Source organism: Coregonus lavaretus (assembly GCF_964263955.1).
Source record: "Coregonus lavaretus genome assembly, chromosome: 5".
NCBI classification, from domain to species: Eukaryota; Metazoa; Chordata; class Actinopteri; order Salmoniformes; family Salmonidae; genus Coregonus; species Coregonus lavaretus.
In genome coordinates this window covers 804,420-832,255 of record NC_139992.1, presented here as the reverse complement: position 1 = coordinate 832,255, position 27,836 = coordinate 804,420, and the positions used below count along the sequence as shown (strand labels likewise).

The 27,836-nt window shown below is 47.0% G+C and overlaps 1 protein-coding gene across 1 annotated transcript in view; it reads right to left on the bottom strand.

Annotated features, from left to right (window-relative positions):
* The window catches only part of fam117bb (family with sequence similarity 117 member Bb), a 123,828-nt gene that overhangs the window by 6,600 nt on the left and 89,392 nt on the right, over positions 1 to 27,836 (bottom strand). The window contains exon 5 of the mRNA XM_084161406.1: positions 3,341 to 3,773. Coding sequence (XP_084017532.1) covers positions 3,341 to 3,773 — 433 coding nt within the window. The remainder of the gene's footprint in view (positions 1 to 3,340; positions 3,774 to 27,836) is intronic.

Sequence of the window (27,836 nt, the reverse complement as noted above, 5' to 3'; positions counted from 1 at the left end):
GATTCTAGCTGGTCTGTTGGTAGGGGACTCTAGCTGGTCTGTTGGTAGGGGACTCTAGCTGGTCTGTTGGTAGGGGACTCTAGCTGGTCTGTTGGTTGGAGGACTCTAGCTGGTCTGTTGGTAGGGGACTCTAGCTGGTCTGTTGGTAGGGGACTCTAGCTGGTCTGTTGGTAGGGGACTCTAGCTGGTCTGTTGGTAGGGGACTCTAGCTGGTCTGTTGGTAGGGGACTCTAGCTGGTCTGTTGGTAGGGGACTCTAGCTGGTCTGTTGGTAGGGGACTCTAGCTGGTCTGTTGGTAGGGGACTCTAGCTGGTCTGTTGGTAGGGGACTCTAGCTGGTCTGTTGGTAGGGGACTCTAGCTGGTCTGTTGGTAGGGGACTCTAGCTGGTCTGTTGGTAGGGGACTCTAGCTGGTCTGTTGGTAGGGGACTCTAGCTGGTCTGTTGGTAGGGGACTCTAGCTGGTCTGTTTGTAGGGGACTCTAGCTGGTCTGTTGGTAGGGGACTCTAGCTGGTCTGTTGGTAGGGGACTCTAGCTGGTCTGTTGGTAGGGGACTCTAGCTGGTCTGTTGGTAGGGGACTCTAGCTGGTCTGTTGGTAGGGGACTCTAGCTGGTCTGTTGGTAGGGGACTCTAGCTGGTCTGTTGGTAGGGGACTCTACCTGGTCTGTTGGTAGGGGACTCTAGCTGGTCTGTTGGTAGGGGACTCTAGCTGGTCTGTTGGTAGGGGACTCTAGCTGGTCTGTTGGTAGGGGACTCTAGCTGGTCTGTTGGTAGGGGACTCTAACTGGTCTGTTGGTAGGGGACTCTAGCTGGTCTGTTGGTAGGGGACTCTAGCTGGTCTGTTGGTAGGGGACTCTAGCTGGTCTGTTGGTAGGGGACTCTAGCTGGTCTGTTGGTAGGGGACTCTAGCTGGTCTGTTGGTAGGGGACTCTAGCTGGTCTGCTGGTAGGGGACTCTAGCTGGTCTGTTGGTAGGGGACTCTAGCTGGTCTGTTGGTAGGGGACTCTAGCTGGTTTGTTGGTTGGAGGACTCTAGCTGGTCTGTTGGTAGGGGACTAGCTGGTCTGTTGGTAGGGGACTCTAGCTGGTTTGTTGGTTGGAGGACTCTAGCTGGTCTGTTGGTAGGGGACTCTAGCTGGTCTGTTGGTAGGGGACTCTAGCTGGTCTGTTGGTAGGGGACTCTAGCTGGTCTGTTGGTAGGGGACTCTAGCTGGTCTGTTGGTAGGGGACTCTAGCTGGTCTGTTGGTAGGGGACTCTAGCTGGTCTGTTGGTAGGGGACTCTAGCTGGTCTGTTGGTAGGGGACTCTACCTGGTCTGTTGGTAGGGGACTCTAGCTGGTCTGTTGGTAGGGGACTCTAGCTGGTCTGTTGGTAGGGGACTCTAGCTGGTCTGTTGGTAGGGGACTCTAGCTGGTCTGTTGGTAGGGGACTCTAACTGGTCTGTTGGTAGGGGACTCTAGCTGGTCTGTTGGTAGGGGACTCTAGCTGGTCTGTTGGTAGGGGACTCTAGCTGGTCTGTTGGTAGGGGACTCTAGCTGGTCTGTTGGTAGGGGACTCTAGCTGGTCTGTTGGTAGGGGACTCTAGCTGGTCTGTTGGTAGGGGACTCTAGCTGGTCTGTTGGTAGGGGACTCTACCTGGTCTGTTGGTAGGGGACTCTAGCTGGTCTGTTGGTAGGGGACTCTAGCTGGTCTGTTGGTAGGGGACTCTAGCTGGTCTGTTGGTAGGGGACTCTAGCTGGTCAGTTGGTAGGGGACTCTAGCTGGTCTGTTGGTAGGGGACTCTAGCTGGTCTGTTGGTAGGGGACTCTAGCTGGTCAGTTGGTAGGGGACTCTAGCTGGTCAGTTGGTAGGGGACTCTAACTGGTCTGTTGGTAGGGGACTCTAGCTGGTCTGTTGGTAGGGGACTCTAGCTGGTCTGTTGGTAGGGGACTCTAGCTGGTCTGTTGGTAGGGGACTCTAGCTGGTCTGTTGGTAGGGGACTCTAGCTGGTCTGTTGGTAGGGGACTCTAGCTGGTCTGTTGGTAGGGGACTCTAGCTGGTCTGTTGGTAGGGGACTCTAGCTGGTCTGTTGGTAGGGGACTCTAGCTGGTCTGTTGGTAGGGGATTCTAGCTGGTCTGTTGGTAGGGGACTCTAGCTGGTCTGTTGGTAGGGGACTCTAGCTGGTCTGTTGGTAGGGGACTCTAGCTGGTCTGTTGGTTGGAGGACTCTAGCTGGTCTGTTGGTAGGGGACTCTAGCTGGTCTGTTGGTAGGGGACTCTAGCTGGTCTGTTGGTAGGGGACTCTAGCTGGTCTGTTGGTAGGGGACTCTAGCTGGTCTGTTTGTAGGGGACTCTAGCTGGTCTGTTGGTAGGGGACTCTAGCTGGTCTGTTGGTAGGGACTCTAGCTGGTCTGTTGGTAGGGGACTCTAGCTGGTCTGTTGGTAGGGGACTCTAGCTGGTCTGTTGGTAGGGGACTCTAGCTGGTCAGTTGGTAGGGGACTCTAGCTGGTCTGTTGGTAGGGGACTCTAGCTGGTCTGTTGGTAGGGGACTCTAGCTGGTCAGTTGGTAGGGGACTCTAGCTGGTCAGTTGGTAGGGGACTCTAACTGGTCTGTTGGTAGGGGACTCTAGCTGGTCTGTTGGTAGGGGACTCTAGCTGGTCTGTTGGTAGGGGACTCTAGCTGGTCTGTTGGTAGGGGACTCTAGCTGGTCTGTTGGTAGGGGACTCTAGCTGGTCTGTTGGTAGGGGACTCTAGCTGGTCTGTTGGTAGGGGACTCTAGCTGGTCTGTTGGTAGGGGACTCTAGCTGGTCTGTTGGTAGGGGACTCTAGCTGGTCTGTTGGTAGGGGATTCTAGCTGGTCTGTTGGTAGGGGACTCTAGCTGGTCTGTTGGTAGGGGACTCTAGCTGGTCTGTTGGTAGGGGACTCTAGCTGGTCTGTTGGTTGGAGGACTCTAGCTGGTCTGTTGGTAGGGGACTCTAGCTGGTCTGTTGGTAGGGGACTCTAGCTGGTCTGTTGGTAGGGGACTCTAGCTGGTCTGTTGGTAGGGGACTCTAGCTGGTCTGTTTGTAGGGGACTCTAGCTGGTCTGTTGGTAGGGGACTCTAGCTGGTCTGTTGGTAGGGACTCTAGCTCTAGCATTGTGTTGTGTGACAAAACTGCACATTTTAGAGTTGCCTTTTGAGAGAAATACGTTTTTTGTGCATATGAAAAATGTCTGGGATCTTTCATTTCAGCTCATGAAACCAACACTGTACATGTTGTGTTAATTTTTCAGTATAAATAAAAAATGGATTGATTGATCGGTAGGTAGGGAGGGAGGGTCTCTGTTATGTGTCTGTGGTTCTCGAGGGCAGTCCTCACCTTTTTCTCTGCAGTCTGTTAGCAGCTCATCACTACTAGGCCAGGGGCTCTCTCCCCCTCCGTCTCTCCCTCTCTCCCCCGTCGTCTCCGTGTCGGTGGGGACAGTCAGGAAGGAGGGGGAGACGGAATCGGAGCGGCTGCTGTTACTGTGGTTACTGACCACGACACCTCCGCTGGCCCCTCCCCCACCCTGGGGTGTCTGTGTGTTGATGCTGCGGAAGGCGGAGCTACTGCAGCACCGTGATATGATTGGGGAGGAGGGGCGTTGGGACAGTGGTGGGGGGGCACGGCGTCCGTCGGGGACATCGTGGGGGCGCAGCTCGTCCCAGATGATGATTCTCTCTATTTCCTGGTTCAGCCCCTCCACACTGTTCCGGAACCGAGACACGGAGGACTTGGAGATGGGAATCAGGACAGTCTTTGGGATTGGGGCCTAGAGAGAGCGAGAGAGAGAGAGAGAGACAGAGGAAAGTGTTGGTGGTTCAGGAGTGGAAGCCATGCAACTCCAAAGGGCTTGACAAGGGCCAAGGTGTACAGGAGGACCTGAATCACATAACAGAAAGCAAGACCTTGTCCTCTTCTCTTGCAGTCTCTCTACTTCTCTTCCTCCTTCATCCCCCTCCTCTCCTCCCCGCCTAACCTCTATTTCTTGTGTGGGAACAATATTGAGGCATTCTGAGGATGTGGCCCTTAAATCAGGCCAGGCCTGCTCTGCTCTGCTCTGGGCTGGACATTAGGATCTTAACCAGGCCAGACCTGCTCTGCTCTGCTCTGGGCTGGACATTAGGATCTTAATCAGGCCAGACCTGCTCTGCTCTGCTCTGGGCTGGACATTAGGATCTTAACCAGGCCAGACCTGCTCTGCTCTGCTCTGGGCTGGACATTAGGATCTTAACCAGGCCAGACCTGCTCTGCTCTGCTCTGGGCTGGACATTAGCATCTTAACCAGGCCAGACCTGCTCTGCTCTGGGCTGGACATTAGCATCTTAACCAGGCCAGACCTGCTCTGCTCTGGGCTGGACATTAGCATCTTAACCAGGCCAGACCTGCTCTGCTCTGGGCTGGACATTAGCATCTTAACCAGGCCAGACCTGCTCTGCTCTGGGCTGGACATTAGCATCTCAATAACCACTTATACTTTAGCACTCAACATGAAACAACGGAGCAACAACACAGCACTGCTTAACTAGTCCTGCTGCTCTGTGTGTGTGTGTGTGTGTGTGTGTGTCTGTGTGTGTGTGTCCTGTGTGTGTGTGTGTGTCCTGTGTGTGTGTGTGTGTCCTGTGTGTGTGTGTGTGTGTGTGTGTGTCTGTGTGTGTGTGTCCTGTGTGTGTGTGTGTGTGTGTGTGTGTGTGTCCTGTGTGTGTGTGTGTCCTGTGTGTGTGTGTGTGTGTGTGTGTGTCCTGTGTGTGTGTGTGTGTGTGTCCTGTGTGTGTGTGTGTGTGTGTGTGTGTGTGTGTGTGTGTGTGTGTGTGTCCTGTGTGTGTGTGTGTGTGTGTCCTGTGTGTGTGTGTGTGTGTGTGTGTGTGTGTGTGTGTGTGTGTGTGTGTGTGTGTGTGTGTGTGTGTGTGTGTGTGTGTGTGTCCTGTGTGTGTGTGTGTGTCCTGTGTGTGTGTGTGTGTGTATTGTAGACGTGTCGTCAACCACACTCATACCTTGTGAATGTAAATAATTTACTCACACAAATACCACTCATAGACAGTGTCCCACACAGACATATGTTAAATCAACAACACCAATGAGAAGGTACTTAACAACAGAGTAATGAAAACCCAACTCTGAGGTCTTGTGACCTTTGGGGTCAACAGCATCTCAACTGGAGGAGATAAATTAGCCATGCTAGGAGGCTGTACAGTCAGTCCCATCCAGCCCAGTGTCTCTGGGGAGGAACGGCCCCATCCACTCACAGATGCATCCTACCTACACCCTCTGTAGTACACTATGATGCACCCTACCTAGTGTAGTACACTACTTTTGCCCAGAGCCCATTGGGCAGGAAACAAAGAAGAGGGAGGATAGAGGTCATCACCCCCACTCCCCTCCTCACAACAAACCTCCACTCCCCTCCTCACAACAAACCCCCGTCTCCCCTCCTCACAACAATCCCCCACTCCCCTCCTCACAACAATCCCCCACTCCCCTCCTCACAACAAACCCCCCACTCCCCTCCTCACAACAAACCCCCACTCCCCTCCTCACAACAATCCCCCACTCCCCTCCTCACAACAATCCCCCACTCCCCTCCTCACAACAAACCCCACTCCCCTCCTCACAACAAACCCCCACTCCCCTCTTCACAACAATAGGAATGACTAAAGAGAAAACATGAAGGGACTCAGTTTTTCTGTTGTTTAGGCCAGTCCACTTAAAACCACTGGCTGAGTGGCAGACATTTTGTCTGCTAGCTTACCGTCACAGAAGTGAATATATAAACTATAGTACAGAACTTTAAGAGTAGCAAATATTTACCAATTGTAACGGAAGATGGCGCTGCAGTGGATAGCAGCCGTCTTACAGGCTCCTGACCAGTTCTGCAATTTTTCCCCAAAAAATGTACACTGATCGTAAAAAATTTTGTACATAATGTCTCCGCCATCATTTCCTATTACCGAAAAACAGCTTCTGGACATCAGAACAGCGACCACTAACCTTAATTTGGATGAAAATGTCTACGTCAACGAGACGACAGCTCTGGACATTCCGCGAAAGAGAGGCAGGCGAGCCAGCACTCTGACGAGGCTAAATCAGCGAGTAGACCGCCATGGCCCTCTGTTCTATTGGCGAACGTGAAATCACTGGAGAACAAAACTGTATGTGCTCTGTTCGAAGCTATCCTATCAACAGGACCTGAAAAACGGGAATATTCTCAGAGTCGTGGCTGAAGGCGTACACGGATATACTGTACATCTCGCTGGTTTTTGTCTATGCATAGTCAAGACCAGAATATGGTAAGACGAAGGGAGGAGGGGTGTGTCTTTTTGTTAACAACAGTTGGTTTGCGGTTCTCTATTGTTAAGGAAGTCTGGAGTTGTTGCTCGCCTGAGTTAGAATACCTCATGATAAGCTACAGACCATAATACACTGAACTAAAATATAAACGTAAAGTGTTGGTCCCACAACATGTAAAGTGTTGGTCCCATGTTTCATGAGCTGAAATAAAAGATCCCAGAAATTTTCCATACGGACAAAAAGTTTATTTCTCTCAAAATGTTGTGCACAGATTTGTTTATACCCCTGTCAGTGAGCATTTCTACTTTGCCAAGATAATCCATCCACCTGACAGGTGTGGCATATCAAGAAGCTGATTAAACAGCATGATCATTACACAGGTGCACCTTGTGCTGGGGACAATAAAAGGCCACTCTAAAATGTGCAGTTTTGTAACACAAGGAGCAGACGCTCTTATCCAGAGTGAGTTACAGTAGTGAGTGCATACATTTTCGTACTGGTCCCCCGTGGTATGTGAACCCACAACCCTGGCGTTGCAAGCGCCATGCTCTACCAACTGAGCCACACGGGAGATAGACGTCTCAAGTTTTGAGGGAGCGTGCAATTGGCATGCTGACTGCAGGAATGTCCACCAGAGCTGTTGTCAGAGAATTTAATGTTCATTTCTCTACCATAAGCTGCCTCCAACATCGTTTTAGAGAATTTGGCAGTACGTCCAACCAGCCTCACAACCGCAGACCAGGTGTATGGCATCGTGTGGGCGAGCGGTTTGGTGATGTCAACGTTGTGAACAGAGCGCCCCATGGTGGCGGTGGGGTTATGGTATGGGCAGGCATAAGCTATGGACAACGAACACAATTGCATTTTATTGATGGCAATTTGAATGCACAGAGATACTGTGACGAGGTCCTGAGGCCCATTGTAGTGCCATTCATCCACCGCCATCACCTCATGTTTCAGCAAGGATCTGTACACAAATCCTGGAAGCTGAAAATGTCCCAGTTCTTCCATGGCCTGCATACTCACCAGACATGTCACCCATTGAGCATGTTTGGGATGCTCTGGCTCGATGTGTACAACAGCATGTTCCAGTTCCCAACAATATCCAACAACTTCACATAGCTATTGAAGAGGAGTGGGACAACATTCCACAGGCCACAATCAACAGCCTGATCAACTCCATGTGAAGGAGATGTGTCGCGCTGCATGAGGAAAATGGTGGTCACACCAGATACTGACTGGTTTTCTGATCCACACCCCTACCTTATTTTAAAGGTATCTCTGACCAACAGATGCATATCTGTATTCACAGTCATGTGAAATCCATAGATTAGGGGCTAATTAATGTATTTCAATTGACTGATTTCCTTATATTAACTGTAATTCAGTAAAATCTTTGAAATTGTTGCATGTTGCGTTTCTATTTTTGCTCAGTATATTTACCAAGAGAGTTTTCATCTATATTTTTCGTAGCTGTCTATTCACCACCACAAACCGATGCTGGCACTAAGACCGCACTCAAAGACCTGTATAGGGCCATAAGCAAACAAGAAAATGCACATTCAGAGGCGGCGTTTCTCGTGGCCGGTAATTTAATGCAGGGAAACTGAAATCTGTTTTACCTCATTTTTACCAGCATGTCAACTGTACAACTAGAGGTGACAAAACTCTAGATCACCTTTATCCACACACAGAAACACATACAAGTCCCTTCCTCGCCCTCCCTTTGGCAAATCACACCATAACTCTATCCTCCTGCTTCCTGCTTACAAGCAAAAACTCAAACAGGAAGTACCAGTGACGCGCTCAATACGGAAGTGGTCTGATGAAGCGGATGCTAAGCTACAGGACTGTTTTGATAGCACAGACTGGAATATATTATGCGATTCATCCGATAACATTAAGGAGTTTACCACATCAGTCACCTGCTTCATTAATAAGTGAATCGACGATGTCGTCCCCACAGTGGCCGTACGTACATATCCCAACCAGAAGCCATGGATTACAGGCAACATCTGCACTGAGCTAAAGGCTACAGCTGCCGCTTTCAAGGTGCGAGACAGTAATCTGGACGCTTATAAGAAAATACCTTTAAACAGGTTAATATTTGCAAGGCCGAGGGGCCAGACGGAATATCAGGATGCGTTCTCAGAGCATGCGCTGACCAACTGGCAAGTGTCTTCACTGACATTTTCAACATGTCCCTAACCCAGTCTGTAATACCAACATGTTTCTAGCAGACCACCATAGTCCCCGTGCCCAAGAACGCCAAGGTAACCTGTCTAAATGACTATCGCCCCGTAGCACTCACATCTATAGCCATGAAATGCTTTGAAAGGCTGGTCATGGCTCACATCAACACCATCATCCCAGACACACTGGACCCACTCCAATTCGCTAAACGAACACCTACCTGGACAAGAGGAATACCTATGTAATAATGCTGTTCATTGACTACAGCTCAGCGTTCAACACCATAGTGCCCTCCAAGCTCATTACTAAGCTCAGGACCCTGGGACTGAACACCTCCCTCTGCAACTGGATCCTGGACTTCCTGATGGGCCGACCCCAGGTGGTAAGGGTAGGCAACACATCCGCCAAGCTGACCATCAACACAGGGGTCCCTCAGGGCTGTGTCCCCTCCTGTGTACACGTTTGCTGACGACACGACGGTGGTAGGACTAATCACTGACGACGATGAGGCAGCCTATAGGGAGGAGGTCAGAGACCTGGCAATGTGGTGCCAGGACAACAACCTCTCCCTCAACGTCAGCAAGACAAAAGAGCTGATCGTGGACTACAGGTAATGGATGGGCGAGCATTCACATCGAAGGGGCTGTAGTGGAGCCGGTCAAGAGCTTCAAGTTCCTCGGTGTCCACATCAGTAAGGAATTAACATGGTCCACACACACCAACACAGTTGTGAAGAGTGCAAGACAACACCTCTTCCCTCTCAGGAGACTGAAAAGATTTGGCATGGGCCCTCAGATCCTCAAAAAGTTCTACAGCTGCACCATTGACAGCATCTTGACTGGCTGCATCACCGCTTGGTATGGCAACTGCTTGGCATCCGACTGCAAGGCGCTACAGACGGTGGTGAGTACGGCCCAGTACATCACTGGGGCCGAGCTCCCTGCCTTCCAGGACCGCCATACCAGGCGGTGTCAGAGGAAGGTCAAAAAATTCAGACTCCAGCCACCCAAGCCATAGACTGTTCTCTCTGCTACCGCATGGAACACGGTACCGGTACACCAAGTCTGGAACCAACAGGACCCTGAACAGCTTCTAAGGCTGCTAATCAAGGCTGCTAAACAGCTAATCAAATGGCTACCCAGACTACCTGCATTGACCCGTTGGACTAATTCTCTTGTACTGACTCTATGCACAAACACTGGACTCTACCCACACACTCACACACAGACACACACACACACACACACACACACAGACACACACACCCCAACACTCACACATACTTACACTGACACCACACGCTGCTGCTACTGTCTATTATCTATCCTGTTGACTAGTCACTTTACCCCTACCTACAGTATACTGCTGCTACTGTCTATTATCTATCCTGTTGACTAGTCACTTTACCCCTACCTACAGTATACTGCTGCTACTGTCTATTATCTATCCTGTTGCCTAGTCACTTTACCCCTACCTACAGTATACTGCTGCTACTGTCTATTATCTATCCTGTTGTCTAGTCACTTTACCCCTACCTACAGTATACTGCTGCTACTGTCTATTATCTATCCTGTTGTCTAGTCACTTTACCCCTACCTACAGTATACTGCTGCTACTGTCTATTATCTATCCTGTTGTCTAGTCACTTTACCCCTACCTACAGTATACTGCTGCTACTGTCTATTATCTATCCTGTTGTCTAGTCCCTTTACCCCTACCTACAGTATACTGCTGCTACTGTCTATTATCTATCCTGTTGTCTAGTCACTTTACCCCTACCTACAGTATACTGCTGCTACTGTCTATTATCTATCCTGTTGTCTAGTCACTTTACCCCTACCTACAGTATACTGCTGCTACTGTCTATTATCTATCCTGTTGCCTAGTCACTTTACCCCTACCTACAGTATACTGCTGCTACTGTCTATTATCTATCCTGTTGTCTAGTCACTTTACCCCTACCTACAGTATACTGCTGCTACTGTCTATTATCTATCCTGTTGTCTAGTCCCTTTACCCCTACCTACAGTATACTGCTGCTACTGTCTATTATCTATCCTGTTGTCTAGTCACTTTACCCCTACCTACAGTATACTGCTGCTACTGTCTATTATCTATCCTGTTGTCTAGTCACTTTACCCCTACCTACAGTATACTGCTGCTACTGTCTATTATCTATCCTGTTGTCTAGTCACTTTACCCCTACCTACAGTATACTGCTGCTACTGTCTATTATCTATCCTGTTGCCTAGTCACTTTACCCCTACCTACAGTATACTGCTGCTACTGTCTATTATCTATCCTGTTGTCTAGTCACTTTACCCCTACCTACAGTATACTGCTGCTACTGTCTATTATCTATCCTGTTGTCTAGTCACTTTACCCCTACCTACAGTATACTGCTGCTACTGTCTATTATCTATCCTGTTGTCTAGTCACTTTACCCCTACCTACAGTATACTGCTGCTACTGTCTATTATCTATCCTGTTGTCTAGTCCCTTTACCCCTACCTACAGTATACTGCTGCTACTGTCTATTATCTATCCTGTTGTCTAGTCACTTTACCCCTACCTACAGTATACTGCTGCTACTGTCTATTATCTATCCTGTTGTCTAGTCACTTTACCCCTACCTACAGTATACTGCTGCTACTGTCTATTATCTATCCTGTTGCCTAGTCACTTTACCCCTACCTACAGTATACTGCTGCTACTGTCTATTATCTATCCTGTTGTCTAGTCCCTTTACCCCTACCTACAGTATACTGCTGCTACTGTCTATTATCTATCCTGTTGTCTAGTCACTTTACCCCTACCTACAGTATACTGCTGCTACTGTCTATTATCTATCCTGTTGTCTAGTCACTTTACCCCTACCTACAGTATACTGCTGCTACTGTCTATTATCTATCCTGTTGTCTAGTCACTTTACCCCTACCTACAGTATACTGCTGCTACTGTCTATTATCTATCCTGTTGTCTAGTCACTTTACCCCTACCTACAGTATACTGCTGCTACTGTCTATTATCTATCCTGTTGTCTAGTCACTTTACCCCTACCTATATGTACATATCTACCTCAATTAAGGTTGTCGCGATAGGAACATTTAACTAATGACTCAGTACTGGTATATAGCCATGTTATTTACATTTACATTTTAGTCATTTAGCAGACGCTCTTATCCAGAGCAACTTACAGTTAGTGAGTGCATACATTATTTTTTTTTTTTTCATACTGGCCCCCCGTGGGAAACGAACCCACAACCCTGGCGTTGCAAACGCCATGCTCTACCAACTGAGCTACATCCCTGCTATATTTCCTGGTATCCCTGTATATAGCCATGTTATTACCTGGTACTTCCTGTATATAGCCATGTCATTACCTGGTACTCCCTGTATATAGCCATGTTATTACCTGGTACTTCCTGTATATAGCCATGTTATTACCTGGTACTTCCTGTATATAGCCATGTTATTACCTGGTACTCCCTGTATATAGCCATGTTATTACCTGGTACTCCCTGTATATAGCCATGTTATTACCTGGTACTCCCTGTGTATAGCCATGTTATTACCTGGTACTCCCTGTACATAGCCATGTTATTACCTGGTACTTCCGGTATATAGCCATGTTATTACCTGGTACTTCCTGTATGTAGCCATGTTATTACCTGGTACTCCCTGTATATAGACAGAGTGACTGACACACTGCTACCGGGCCAGAACAGACTAGACAGACTGATTGACACACTGATACCGGGCCAGAACTGCGATTGCAGAGTTTGCTAAACAAATCTCCACTGGATTGATGCAAATAATCATGATACCAGGTAAGCATACTTTGTAGTTAACATTTATTGAGGTTTTTTGTAAAGCCTTTCCTCCTACCAGAAGATGGTTAACATTATCAGCATCATTGCTAACGGCTACACAAAGTGGTAGACAAACAGGGGCATTCCTGCGTTGCCTTTTCAGAAAGTTGAAGGAAAATATGAATCATTTTGTTCATGTCTTATGATTATCTTATTATTAGTAAATTAATGAATGTTCTACTAAGTTCAATACATATTTTTTTACATTGTTGAATTACATTTTAATGTCTGGATTCCGTGACAGACAGACAGACAGAGAGACAGACAGACAGACAGAACGACAGAGACAGACAGACCGACAGAGAGACAGACAGAGCGACAGAGAGACAGACAGACAGACATTTTTACATTTACATTTTAGTCATTTAGCAGACACACTTACCCAGAGCGACTTACAGTTAGACAGACAGACCGACAGACAGACAGACAGACAGGCAGACAGACAGACAGACAGACAGACAGACAGACAGAGAGAGAGAGAGAGACAGACAGAGACAGACAGAGAGACAGACAGAGAGAGCGAGAGAGACAGACAGAGAGACAGACAGAGAGAGCGAGAGAGACAGACAGACAGACAGAGACAGACACATCCCTCTCTCCAACAACTGACCTTGTTGCCAGTTCTCTCCAGGGTAATGCCCTGCTGCTGATGATCCTGCTGCCGTATCAACTTTTCTCTTTCTATCTCCTCTCTTCCCTTCAGTCCTTTCTATCTCCTCTCTTCCCTTCAGTCCTTTCTATCTCCTCTCTTCCCTTCAGTCCTTTCTATCTCCTCTCTTCCCTTCAGTCCTTTCTATCTCCTCTCTTCCCTTCAGTCCTTTCTATCTCCTCTCTTCCCTTCAGTCCTTTCTATCTCCTCTCTTCCCTTCAGTCCTTTCTATCTCCTCTCTTCCCTTCAGTCCTTTCTATCTCCTCTCTTCCCTTCAGTCCTTTCTATCTCCTCTCTTCCCTTCAGTCCTTTCTATCTCCTCTCTTCCCTTCAGTCCTTTCTATCTCCTCTCTTCCCTTCAGTCCTTTCTATCTCCTCTCTTCCCTTCAGTCCTTTCTATCTCCTCTCTTCCCTTCAGTCCTTTCTATCTCCTCTCTTCCCTTCAGTCCTTTCTATCTCCTCTCTTCCCTTCAGTCCTTTCTATCTCCTCTCTTCCCTTCAGTCCTTTCTATCTCCTCTCTTCCCTTCAGTCCTTTCTATCTCCTCTCTTCCCTTCAGTCCTTTCTATCTCCTCTCTTCCCTTCAGTCCTTTCTATCTCCTCTCTTCCCTTCAGTCCTTTCTATCTCCTCTCTTCCCTTCAGTCCTTTCTATCTCCTCTCTTCCCTTCAGTCCTTTCTTTTCTTGAAAGAATGCCACTTCATGACTGCCACTTCATAACTAACCCAATCCCCCCCCACACACACACACACCAGGGTGGGTCCAGCCCCTCTCCTCTTGTCCAGAGGTCACACTTTCTCTGTGATGAGGAGGGTTTACATCAATGTCAGCCACCCCACCTCCACCTCACCTCCAACCCCGTCCAAATAAACCCTGTGTTGTTATGATTAACAGCATATACTGTATGTGTGTATATGGTGGCCAGCCTTCCCTTCCCTTCCCAGAGCCTATCCAGCCCCCATCCTGCTATGGTGGCCAGCCTTCCCTTCCCTTCCCAGAGCCTATCCAGCCCCCATCCTGCCTCAGCTGCTTCACATTAGGGATAATTGGAACCAGAAACTGGCCTGACAAACAGAGGGGGAAAAACACCAGGTTCTGGTCAAAAGTATTGTCCTATGCAGAGCATTCGGAAAGTATTCCCTTCCCTTTTTCCACATTTCTTTACGTTACAGCCTTATTCTAAAATGGATTAAATTATTTTATCAATTTACACACAATACTCCATAATGATAAAGCGACAAAGGTTTTTAGAAAATGTTGATAATTTATTTAAAAAATAAAAACTGAAATACCTTATTTACATAAGTATTCAGACCCTTTGCTATGAGACTCGAAATTGAGCTCAGGTGCATCCTGCTTCCATTGATCATCCTTGATGTTTCTACAACGTGATTGGAGCCTACCTGTGGTAAATTCAATTGATTGGACATGATTTGGAAAGGCACACACCTGTCTATATAAGATCCCATAGTTGACCGTGCATGTCAGAGCAAAAACCAAGCCATGAGGTTGAAGGAATTGTCCGTAGAGCTCCGAGACAGGATTGTGTTGAGGCACAGATCTGGGGAAGGGTAGCAAAAAATGTCTGCAGCATTGAAGGTCCCCAAGAACACAGTGGCCTCCATCATTCTTAAATGGAAGATGTTTGGAACCACCAAGACTCTTCTTAGAGCTGGCCACCTGTCCAAACTGAGCAATCGGGGGAGAAGGGCCTTGGTCAAGGAGGTGACCAAGAACCCGACGGTCACTCTGACAGAGCTCCAGAATTCCTCTGTGGAGATGGGAGAACCTTCCAGAAGGACAACCATCTCTGCAGCACTCCACCAATCAGGCCTTTATGGTAGAGTGGCCAGACGGAAGCCACTCCTCAGTAAAAGGCACATGACAGCCCGCTTGGAGTTTGCCAAAAGGCACCTAAAGGACTCTGACCATGAGAAACATGATTCTCTGGTCTGATGAAACCAAGATTTAACTCTTTGGCCTGAATGCCAAGCGTCACATCTGGAGGAATCCTGGCACCATCCCTACGGTGAAGCATGGTGGTTGCAGCATCATGCTGTGGGGATGTTTTTCAGCGGCAGGGACTGGGAGACTAGTCAGGATCGAGGGAAAGATGACCGAAGGAAAGTACAGAGAGATCATTGATGAAAACTAGTACTGTTGGAGTTACTCTCTGTGGGCTGTGGAATGGTAGCAAATAGATCTAACACATGGTTTCCAGGTGTTTAATGCCATTCCATGGTTTCCAGGTGTTTGATGCCATTCCATGGTTTCCAGGTGTTTGATGCCATTCCATGGTTTCCAGGTGTTTAATGCCATTCCATGGTTTACAGGTGTTTGATGCCATTCCATGGTTTCCAGGTGTTTGATGCCATTCCATGGTTTCCAGGTGTTTAATGCCATTCCATGGTTTCCAGGTGTTTGATGCCATTCTATGGTTTCCAGGTGTTAGATGCAATTCCATGGTTTCCAGGTGTTTGATGCTATTCCATGGTTTCCAGGTGTTTAATGCCATTCCATGGTTTCCAGGTGTTTGATGCCATTCCATGGTTTCCATGTGTTTGATGCCATTCCATGGTTTCCAGGTGTTTGATGCCATTCCATGGTTTCCAGGTGTTTGATGCCATCCCATGGTTTCCAGGTGTTTAATGCCATTCCATGGTTTCCAGGTGTTTGATGCCATTCCATGGTTTCCAGGTGTTTGATGCCATTCCATGGTTTCCAGGTGTTTGATGCCATTCCATGGTTTCTAGGTGTTTGATGCCGTTCCATGGTTTCCAGGTGTTTGATGCCATTCCATGGTTTCCAGGTGTTTAATGCCGTTCCATTTGCTCTGGCCATTATTATGAGCCGTCCTCCCCTCAGCAGCCTCCTGTGGTAGATTTAGATTATTATATTGTCGCTGTCTGAAACCCTCGTAACTCCAAATGTTATTTGTTTTGTATTTACCTGAATTGATCCTATTGGTTCCCCTTTACGTCTGTATGAATGTTTCACGAGTCCCTTGACCAATGAAATGTATAAAAAATAGCTTGTCATCAAAACACTTAAGTCCATTGGTAATAGCTAGCTCTCTCTCTCTCCCTCTCTCTCTCTAGGACAATAAGCACATCTGCCATACGGTGCATCATTTCAGGAAGCTTTTTGTGCCATTTGCTAGCTACTAAAAATCAAGTGCTTTTCATTTACAGCTTGTAGTGGCACAACTGAGGGGGAGGAGCATGGGCCAGCCAAGAACACACTGAGGGGGAGGAGCATGGGCCAGCCAAGAACACACTGAGGGGGAGGAGCATGGGCCAGCCAAGAACACACTGAGGGGGAGGAGCATGGGCCAGCCAAGAACACACTGAGGGGGAGGAGCATGGGCCAGCCAAGAACACACTGAGGGGGAGGAGCCTGGGCCAGCCAAGAACACACTGAGGGGGAGGAGCCTGGGCCAGCCAAGAACACACTGAGGGGGAGGAGCATGGGCCAGCCAAGAACACACTGAGGGGGAGGAGCATGGGCCAGCCAAGAACACAGCCTTCAAAGTGGAAAAATCCTACCTTGGCAGGAAAATGATGTTTGAGTTGACTTTGGCAATTAATATCTGCACTGTTTGATTATTTATTACTTACATGATTCTTACCTGAATAGTTATTTATATTGATTGTTGTTTGACTGTTGTAACACTTACCTGACCCTTACAAAAATGAATTTGTTGCTGCAAACTTCCCGCAAGTTTGGGGAAGCCCACCCCACTCTCCCCCACAAAGCCATATTACAACCTATGTGTTGTGATAATTGCATTGTTTGCTCTATAACCTGTTAGTTCATATGCCTTGACACCGTGATATATAGGCCTAAAGGCCGGGACAATAAGAAGACACAGTGGCAGAATAAATTCAACCACACCTTTGTTTTATCACAAAACCGGAGAGCAACATCTGTCCGGTGAAGTCCATAAAGCATATTGCATTTAACAAACAGACAGTTACATGATCACTCAGTTATACAGTACACACTTTTTATTTTTGGTTGTCCCATGTTGGCTACATGGCCTAGGCTACATGGCTTGCTCGCTAGACTAACTTCCATTCATGGGCAACGCTAGCTAGTTAACATTAGCCTTCTACATCTAGCTACATATTAAACTTCCGTCCTCTCAGTCCAGGGGCATAACAATGTATGAATTAATGGTGGGATCAGAATCGCCGTTATAATCATTGGCCAATACGAGAATTAAGTAAAACCACAACGAAATACAACATTTCAAGTTTTTCTGTCAATGACCTATGCTCTCGATGCGATTTGATAGGAGTGACGCCAAATCCAAGCTGGCTTCCCTTGACTCTTTCTTTTGGTGAGCCAGGACCATTCACAGTTGAGCTCGCTCAATTTAGCTCAACGCTGATTGGCAAATTTTTTATACTTTTTTTGTCAAGGGAGGCTAGATGCTCGCTGGCTTCCCTTGCCTTCAATGCTACGGGCGGCAACAATGTCATACTCTTTCTGACCAGACAGCATCAGATAGATGGCCTACACATAGAGAGACAGAGGGGGCGCTGTTTCACTCGCTCGGATGCTTTAACCAGTGAGATACATTCAGCCTCTTCTGAACTGAAGGACAATTATGAAACACAGAGACGAAAGATAAATTAAATGAAAAAAAAAATTATGGGTCAATTTTTGGTTGGAAGCCTGACTTCCCTTGGCATCCATGAATACACGCCACTGACTAGTGGCTACCAGTTTACCAGAAGATGTTCCAAGACCAGTAACCATTGATGACCAATCAGGGGGATTAGAAACATCTGTTGGAAAATGTAAACCAAGCTGTCTAGCTAGCTACTGACCAAAGTTGTCCGGTGAGTGTCTAACTTATTAAACTTTCTAACAAACTAACATTTTATTAGCCAAATTATGCCTAGTTAGCAATGTCATGTTGATGTTTTATGGGATAGAGTGAAACACATGTTGTTGATACCAGTTTCAATCTGTCAGCATCACTGACTGACTGGCTAGCGTTTAGCTAGCTAACGTTAACTATCATATTTTTGCACAATTCATGTGATAGGTAGCTAGCTAACTAATTATTTGCCTAAACACTTGTATTTTTTAGTGAATAGGATGCTGTCTTTTAATACCAATATGCATGTCAATATGCTAATGTTCAGTAGCATGTTAGCTAACAACAGCTAAGGTAGCTAGCAATATGCATGTCAATATGCTAATGTTCAGTAGCATGTTAGCTAACAACAGCTAAGGTAGCTAGCAAGCTGATTTGACAAAGAAAAACGTCCCTTTTGCAGATGGATTCCCTACCCGTGGTGTTGGAAGAGGCTGTATTGGGAGGAGGATGCATCAACACCTTGGAAATATGTTTGTGGTGCACTCACTCATAACACTTTTTGAGTGATAAATGAGTATTGTCTTCAAGATTGATAAGCCAAGCAAATGCATGTATTATTGCCATTGATAACCAATAGTACAACCTTAATGGAAACAGGCCAATAAAAATAAAATATTAAAATGGGCAGTCTGAGATATGTTTTTTTCTTTGCAACTCTGCCTAGAAGGTCAGCATCCCGTAGTCGCCTCTTCACTGTTGACGTTGAGACTGGTGTTTTGCGGGTTCTATTTAATGAAGCTGCCAGTTGAGGACCTGTGAGGCGTCTGTTTCTTTTAGAAGTGCAGGTATAGTTTGAAATGACTGGTGGTGTCTTAGATGCTCACGCATTTTTAGCCTGAAACAATCCAGTTGTTCACTTAACATTCTTATCTCGGGCTCCCGAGTCTAAGGCACTGCATCTCAGTGCTAGAGGCGTCACTACAGACCGAGTGGCTCAGCGGTCTAAGGCACTGCATCTCAGTGCTAGAGGCGTCACTACAGACCGAGTGGCTCAGCGGTCTAAGGCACTGCATCTCAGTGCTAGAGGCGTCACTACAGACCGAGTGGCGCCAGCGGTCTAAGGCACTGCATCTCAGTGCTAGAGGCGTCACTACAGACCGAGTGGCGCAGCGGTCTAAGGCACTGCATCTCAGTGCTAGAGGCGTCACTACAGACCGAGTGGCGCCAGCGGTCTAAGGCACTGCATCTCAGTGCTAGAGGCGTCACTACAGACCGAGTGGCGCAGCGGTCTAAGGCACTGCATCTCAGTGCTAGAGGCGTCACTACAGACCGAGTGGCGCAGCGGTCTAAGGCACTGCATCTCAGTGCTAGAGGCGTCACTACAGACCGAGTGGAGCAGCGGTCTAAGGCACTGCATCTCAGTGCTAGAGGCGTCACTACAGACCGAGTGGAGCAGCGGTCTAAGGCACTGCATCTCAGTGCTAGAGGCGTCACTACAGACCGAGTGGCGCAGCGGTCTAAGGCACTGCATCTCAGTGCTAGAGGCGTCACTACAGACCGAGTGGTGCAGCGGTCTAAGGCACTGCATCTCAGTGCTATAGGCGTCACTACAGACCGAGTGGCGCAGCGGTCTAAGGCACTGCATCTCAGTGCTAGAGGCGTCACTACAGACCGAGTGGCGCAGCGGTCTAAGGCACTGCATCTCAGCGCTTGAGGCGTCACTACAGACCGAGTGGCGCAGTGGTCTAAGGCACTGCATCTCAGTGCTTGAGGCGTCACTACAGACCGAGTGGCGCAGCGGTCTAAGGCACTGCATCTCAGTGTTTGAGGCGTCACTACAGACCCCCTGGTTCGATTCCAGGCTGTGTCACAACCGGCCGTGATTGGGAGTCCCATAGAGCGGCGCACAATTGGCCCAGCGTCGTCCGGGTTTGGCCGGTGTAGGCCGTCATTGTAAATAAGAATTTGTTCTTAACTGACTTGCCTAGTTAAATAAAGGTAAAATAAATAAATACAAATCTGACATTGCTTTAAGAATTCTGCCAGTGGTCCTCCCAACACCAGTCTACAAGATGGGCTGGAAGACATTCCGACCCAGCTTCAATGAGACCAGAAAGTCCTGCATTGACTTGCATCCTGTCAGTTTAAATAGTGGATAGGTATAGGGAGGTTGATGGGGAAATTAGATGACATTTTGTGAACCTTGAATGAAAGGAACAGCGTTCCAAAATCTGTCACGCATAACTGCACACTCCAAGACATTAGGAAGGTTTCCATCCAATTTGCGACAGACTTTCATGCGAATATTCTAAAAATCTGCATAAAACAATATGCGCATATTCCCACCGGAGATCTTTCCAGCAAACAGACTTTTTGCGGATAAAAGGCTGTGCGTGATGACGTAGTGCATACAAAAATAACTTTTGTCGTTAAAAATGTACCGATTAAAATATACACGTTTTTACACTCTACTGATGGTTTTGTCACAAACTAGACAACAGCTTACAGGTACAGCGGGGGTAGGCTATCTACATTATGAGATTATTATGGGTAAGAACGATATTATTTGTATTTGTCAAACTGCAGCCAAGCATCGATCATCATGTCACCAGAATAAGACCCTCAATATTTATTGGAAAAGAGCATCAAGCTCATCACCGTGCCCTTTCACCACCCTGTGAAGTTCATCATAATTTATTTAATCTGTAGCCTAACAAATGGCATGCTTTCCCGAGTCGTAGTGGGAGGACCACACAACATGTCATCGTGTGACTCCAAGTTCACTTCGATATGATGGTTATTATATCAATATTAGCGCATAAAAGGAGTTTCCACCACCTTTTCTCACACAATTTAATTTTAAAATGACACAAAAAGATCACACCATGCCGACTGAACAAATTGTCTGTAGGCATTTAGAAAATTGTCAAAAACGGCATTTCCTGTTTCCATCAGTCAGGTAATTAATAAATGGTTGGATTGAAACTTGGTTATTGTTGTGTGTCGGTCTCCCGAGTGGCGCAGTGGTCTAAGGCGCTGCATCGCAGTGCTAGCTGTGCCACTAGAGATCCTGGTTCGAATCCAGGCTCTGTCGTAGCCGGCCCCGACCGGGAGACCCATGGGGCGGTGCACAATTGGCCCAGCGTCGTCCAGGGTAGGGAGGGAATGGCCGGCAGGAATGCAGCTCAGTTGGTAGAGCATGGCGTTTGCAACGCCAGGGTTGTGGGTTTGATTCCCACAGGGGGTATGAAAAATAATAATGTATGCACTAACTATAAGAGCGTCTGACGTAAATGTAAATTAACTTAAGAGCCAAATGAATGGAAGTCGAAGGTGACCAGACCCTACCCATTAGTGTTGGCTCTTGGTGACTGCTCACAGGTGATTACAGTCATTAGTGGACAGGCATTGGAGCAGGGGCACTGGATGTGTGCTTCAAGTCATTATGTGATTGATATCAACTTTCCCACTGTGCATGGGAATTCCTACAGACCACGGTCTATCAGCTGCCAGGAACAGAATCCCCCCTCAGTAAGACTGTTGCGAGCAGGTCTTTTTTCCACTGAACAATAGTGGATAAGTATCTGCTCTTGTATGTACAGTTGAAGTCGGAAGTTATTTATTTTATTTTTTTTACCAGGTAAGCCAGTTGAGAACAAGTTCTCATTTACAACTGCGACCTGGCCAAGATAAAGCAAAGCAGTGTGATAAAAACAACAACACAGAGTTACATATGGGGTAAACAAAACATAAAGTCAAAAATACAACAGAAAATATATATACAGTGTGTGCAAATGTAGCAAGTTATGGAGGTAAGGCAATAAATAGGCCATAGTGCAAAATAGTTACAATTTAGTATTAAAACTGGAATGATAGATGTGCAAATAGAGATACTGGGGTGCAAATGAGCAAAATAACTAACAATATGGGGATGAGGTAGTTGGGTGGGCTAATTACAGATGGGCTGTGTACAGGTGCAGTGATCGGTAAGGTGCTCTGACAACTGATGCTTAAAGTTAGCTAGGGAGATAAGAGTCTCCAGCTTCAGAGATTTTTGTAGTTCGTTCCAGTCATTGGCAGCAGAGAACTGGAAGGAATGGCGGCCAAAGGAGGTGTTGGCTTTGGGAATGACCAGTGAGATATACCTGCTGGAGCGCAGACTACGGGTGGGTGTTACTATGATGACCAATGAGCTAAGATAAGGCGGGGATTTGCCTAGCAGTGATTTATAGATGACCTGGAGCCAATATGTAGTGAGGGCCAGCCAACAAGAGCGTACAGGTCACAGTGGTGGGTAGTATATGGGGCTTTGGTGACAAAACGGATGGCACTGTGATAGACTACATCCAATTTGCTGAGTAGAGTGTTGGAGGCTATTTTGTGAATGACATCGCCAAAGTCAAGGATCGGTAGGATAGTCAGTTTTACGAGGGCATGTTTGGCAGCATGAGTGAAGGAGGCTTTGTTGCGAAACAGGAAGCCGATTCTAGATTTAACTTTGGATTGGAGATGCTTAATGTGAGTCTGGAAGGAGAGTTTACGGTCTAACCAGACACCTAGGTATTTGTAGTTGTCCACATATTCTAAGTCAGACCCGCCGAGAGTAGTGATTCTAGTCGGGTGGGCGGGTGCCAGCAGCGTTCGTTTGAAGAGCATGCATTTAGTTTTACTAGTGTTTAAGAGCTGTTGGAGGCTACGGAAGGAGTGTTGTATGGCATTGAAGCTCGTTTGGAGGTTTGTTAACACAGTGTCCAATGAAGGGCCAGATGTATACAAAATGGTGTCGTCTGCGTAGAGGTGGATCTGAGAGTCACCAGCAGCAAGAGCGACATCATTGATATACACAGATAATAGAGTCGGCCCTAGAATTGAACCCTGTGGCACCCCCATAGAGACTGCCAGAGGTCCAGACAACAGGCCCTCCGATTTGACACATTGAACTCTATCTGAGAAGTAGTTGGTGAACCAGGTGAGGCAGTCATTTGAGAAACCAAGGCTATTTAGTCTGCCAATAAGAATGCGGTGATTGACGGAGTCGAAAGCCTTGGCCAGGTCGATGAAGACGGCTGCACAGTACTGTCTTTTATCGATCTCGGTTATAATATTGTTTAGGATCTTGAGCGTGGCTGAGGTGCACCCATGACCAGCTCGGAAACCAGATTGCATATTGGAGAAGGTACGGTGGGATTCGAAATGGCTGGTGATCTGTTTGTTAACATGGCTTTCAAATACTTTCGAAAGGCAGGGCAGGATGGATATAGAGTTTGGATCTAGAGTGTCACCCCCTTTGAAGAGGGGGATGACCGCAGCAGCTTTCCAATCTCTGGGGATCTCAGACGATACGAAAGAGAGGTTGAACAGGCTGGTAATAGGGGTTGCGACAATTTCGGCGGCTAATTTTAGAAAGAAAGGGTCCAGATTGTCTAGCCCAGCTGATTTGTAGGGGTCCAGATTTAGCAGCTCTATCAGAACATCAGCTGTCTGAATTTGGTGAAGGAGATAGTGGCCGGGGTAGGGGTAGCCAGGTGGAAAGCATGGCCAGCCGTAGCAAAATGCTTGTTGACATTTTCTATTATCGTAGATTTATCGGTGGTGACAGTGTTTCCTAGCCTCAGTGCAGTGGGCAGCTGGGAGGAGGTGCTCTTATTCTCCATGGACTTTACAGTGTCCAAAAACTGTTTTGGAGTTAGTGCTACAGGATGCAAATTTCTGTTTGAAAAAGCTAGCCTTTGCTTTCCTAACTGATTGTGTATATTGGTTCCTGACTTCCCTGAAAAGTTGCATATCGCGGGGGCTGTTCGATGCTAATGCAGTACGCCACAGGATGTTTTTGTGCTGGTCAAGGTCAGTCAAGTCTGAGGAGAACCAGGGGCTATATCTGTTCTTAGTTCTGAATTTTTTGAATGGGGCATGCTTATTTCAGATGGAGAGGAAAGCACTTTTAAAGAACAACCAGGCATCCTCTACTGACGGAATGAGGTCAATATCCATCCAGGATACCCGGGCCAGGTCAATTAGAAAGGCCTGCTCGCTAAAGTGTTTTAGGGAGCGTTTGACAGTGATGAGGGGTGGTCGTTTGACCGCGGACCCGTTACGGACGCAGGCAATAAGGCAGTGATCGCTGAGATCCTGGTTGAAGACAGCGGAGGTGTATTTAGAGGGTACATTTGTCAGGATGATATCTATGAGGGTGTCCATGTTAACGGATTTATGGTTGTACCTGGTAGGTTCCTTGATCATTTGTGAGAGATTGAAGGCATCTAGTTTAGATTGTAGGACGGCCGGGGTGTTAAGCATATCCCAGTTTAGGTCACCAAGCAGTACGAACTCTGAGGATAGATGGGGGGCAAGCAATTCACATATGGTGTCCAGGGCACAGCTGGGGGCTGAGGGGGGTCTGTAGCAAGCGGCAACAGTGAGAGACTTATTTCTGGAAAGGTGGATTTTTAGAAGTAGAAGCTCAAACTGTTTGGGCACAGACCTGGATAGTATGATAGAGCTCTGCAGGCTCTCTCTACAGTAGATTGCAACTCCGCCTCCTTTGGCAGTTCTATCTAGATGGAAAATGTTGTAGTTGGGAATGGACATTTCTGTATCTTTGGTGGCCTTCCTAAGCCAGGATTCAGACACTGCTAGAACATCAGGGTTGGCTGAGTGTGCTAACGCAGTGAATAACTCAAACTTAGGGAGGAGGCTTCTGATGTTAACATGCAAGAAACCAAGGCTTTTGTGGTAACAGAAGTCAACAAATGATAGCGCCTGGGGAGTAGGAGTGATACTGGGGGCTACAGGGCCTGAGTTAACCTCTACAGTGAGGGAAAAAAGTATTTGATCCGCTGCTGATTTTGTACGTTTGCCCACTGACAAAGACATGATCAGTCTATAATTTTAATGTTAGGTTTATTTGAACAGTGAGAGACAGAATAACAACAAAAAATCCTGAAAAACGCATGTCAAAAATGTTATAAATTGATTTGCATTTTAATGAGGGAAATAAGTATTTGACCCCCTCTCAATCAGAAAGATTTCTGGCTCCCAGGTGTCTTTTATACAGGTAACGAGCTGAGATTAGGAGCACACTCTTAAAGGGAATGCTCCTAATCTCATCTTGTTACCTGTATAAAAGACACCTGTCCACAGAAGCAATCAATCAAATCAGATTCCAAACTCTCCACCATGGCCAAGACCAAAGAGCTCTCCAAGGATGCCAAGGACAAGATTGTAGACCTACACAAGGCTTGAATGGGCTACAAGACCATCGCCAAGCAGTTTGTTGAGAAGGTGACAGGCCAGTCAAGTTCTTCCACACCGATCTCGACAAACCATTTCTGTATGGACCTCGCTTTGTGCATGGGGGCATTGTCATGCTGAAATGCTGAAACAGGAAAGGGCCTTCCCCAAACTGTTGCCACAAAGTTGGAAACACAGTATCGTCTAGAATGTCATTGTACGCTGTACCGTTAAGATTTCCCTTCACTGGAACTAAGGGGCCTAGCCCGAACCATGAAAAACAGCCCCAGACCATTATTCCTCCTAAACCAAACTTTACAGTTGGCACTATGCATTCAGGCAGGTAGTGTTCTCCTGGCATCCGCCAAACCCAGATTCGTCCACCGGACTGCCAGATGGTGAAGAGTGATTCATCACCCCAGAGAACGCGTTTCCACTGCTCCAGAGTCCAATGGCGGCAAGCTTTACACCACTCCAGCCGACGATTGGCATTGCGCATGGTGATCTTAGGCTTGTGTGTGGATGCTCGGCCATGGAAACCCATTTCAAACAGTTATTGTGCTGACGTTGCTTCCAGTTGCAGTTTGGAACTCGGTAGTGAGTGTTGCAACCGAGGACAGACGATTTTTATGCGCTACGCACTTCAGTACTCGGCGGTCCCGTTCTGTGAGCTTGTGTGGCCTACCACTTTGCGGCTGAGCCGTTGTTGCTCCTAGACGTTTCCACTTCACAATAACAGCACTTACAGTTGACCGGGGCAGCTCTAGCAGGGCAGAAATTTGACCAACTGACTTGTTGAAAAGGTGGCATCCTATGACAGTGCCACGTTGAAAGTCACTGAGCTCTTCAGTAAGGCCATTCTACTGCCAATATTTGTCTATGGAGATTGCATGGCTGTGTGCTCGATTTTATACACCTGTCAGCAACGGGAGTGGCTGAAATAGCCGAATCCACTAATCTGAAGGGGTGTCCACATACTTTTGCACATTGTGGACAATTCTCTGACGTGCTGTGATGTACAGTGGGGAAAAAAAGTATTTAGTCAGCCACCAATTGTGCAAGTTCTCCCATTTAAAAAGATGAGAGAGGCCTGTAATTTTCATCATAGGTACACGTCAACTATGACAGACAAATTGAGAAAAGAAAATCCAGAAAATCACATTGTAGGATTATTTATGAATTTATTTGCAAATTATGGTGGAAAATAAGTATTTGGTCACATACAAACAAGCAAGATTTCTGGCTCTCACAGACCTGTAACTTCTTCTTTAAGAGGCTCCTCTGTCCTCCACTCGTTACCTGTATTAATGGCACCTGTTTGAACTTGTTATCAGTATAAAAGACACCTGTCCACAACCTCAAACAGTCACACTCCAAACTCCACTATGGCCAAGACCAAAGAGCTGTCAAAGGACACCAGAAACAAAATTGTAGACCTGCACCAGGCTGGGAAGACTGAATCTGCAATAGGTAAGCAGCTTGGTTTGAAGAAATCAACTGTGGGAGCAATTATTAGGAAATGGAAGACATACAAGACCACTGATAATCTCCCTCGATCTGGGGCTCCACGCAAGATCTCACCCCGTGGGGTCAAAATGATCACAAGAACGGTGAGCAAAAATCCCAGAACCACACGGGGGGACCTAGTGAATGACCTGCAGAGAGCTGGGACCAAAGTAACAAAGCCTACCATCAGTAACACACTACGCCGCCAGGGACTCAAATCCTGCAGTGCTAGACGTGTCCCCCTGCTTAAGCCAGTACATGTCCAGGCCCGTCTGAAGTTTGCTAGAGTGCATCCAGAAGAGGATTGGGAGAATGTCATATGGTCAGATGAAACCAAAATAGAACTTTTTGGTAAAAACTCAACTTGTCGTGTTTGGAGGACAAAGAATGCTGAGTTGCATCCAAAGAACACCATACCTACTGTGAAGCATGGGAGTGAAAACATCATACTTTGGGGCTGTTTTTCTGCAAAGGGACCAGGACGACTGATCCGTGTAAAGGAAAGAATGAATGGGGCCATGTATCGTGAGATTTTGAGTGAAAACCTCCTTCCATCAGCAAGGGCATTGAAGATGAAACGTGGCTGGGTCTTTCAGCATGACAATGATCCCAAACACACCGCCCGGGCAACGAGGGAGTGGCTTCGTAAGAAGCATTTCAAGGTCCTGGAGTCTCCAGATCTCAACCCCATAGAAAATCTTTGGAGGGAGTTGAAAGTCCGTGTTGCCCAGCGACAGCCCCAAAACATCACTGCTCTAGAGGAGATCTGCATGGAGGAATGGGCCAAAATACCAGCAACAGTGTGTGGAAACCTTGTGAAGACTTACAGAAAACGTTTGACCTGTGTCATTGCCAACAAAGGGTATATAACAAAGTATTGAGAAACGTTTGTTATTGACCAAATACTTATTTTCCACCATAATTTGCAAATAAATTCATTAAAAATCCTACAATGTGATTTTCTGGATTTTTTTTCCTCATTTTGTCTGTCATAGTTGACGTGTACCTATGATGAAAATTACAGGCCTCTCTCATCTTTTTAAGCGGGAGAACTTGCACAATTGGTGGCTGACTAAATACATTTTTTCCCCACTGTATGTTCTGAAATGCAGGCAATACAAATTCATTATTTGAAATTCAACATTGTGTGTAGGAAAGGGAGGGGTGGGGTGGTAGAGAAGGCCAAAATAAGCAACATTTAAATTAGGATGATATTGAAAATACTGATGATTTCAAATTGTATTGGATTAATTTGTTAAGACATTGAA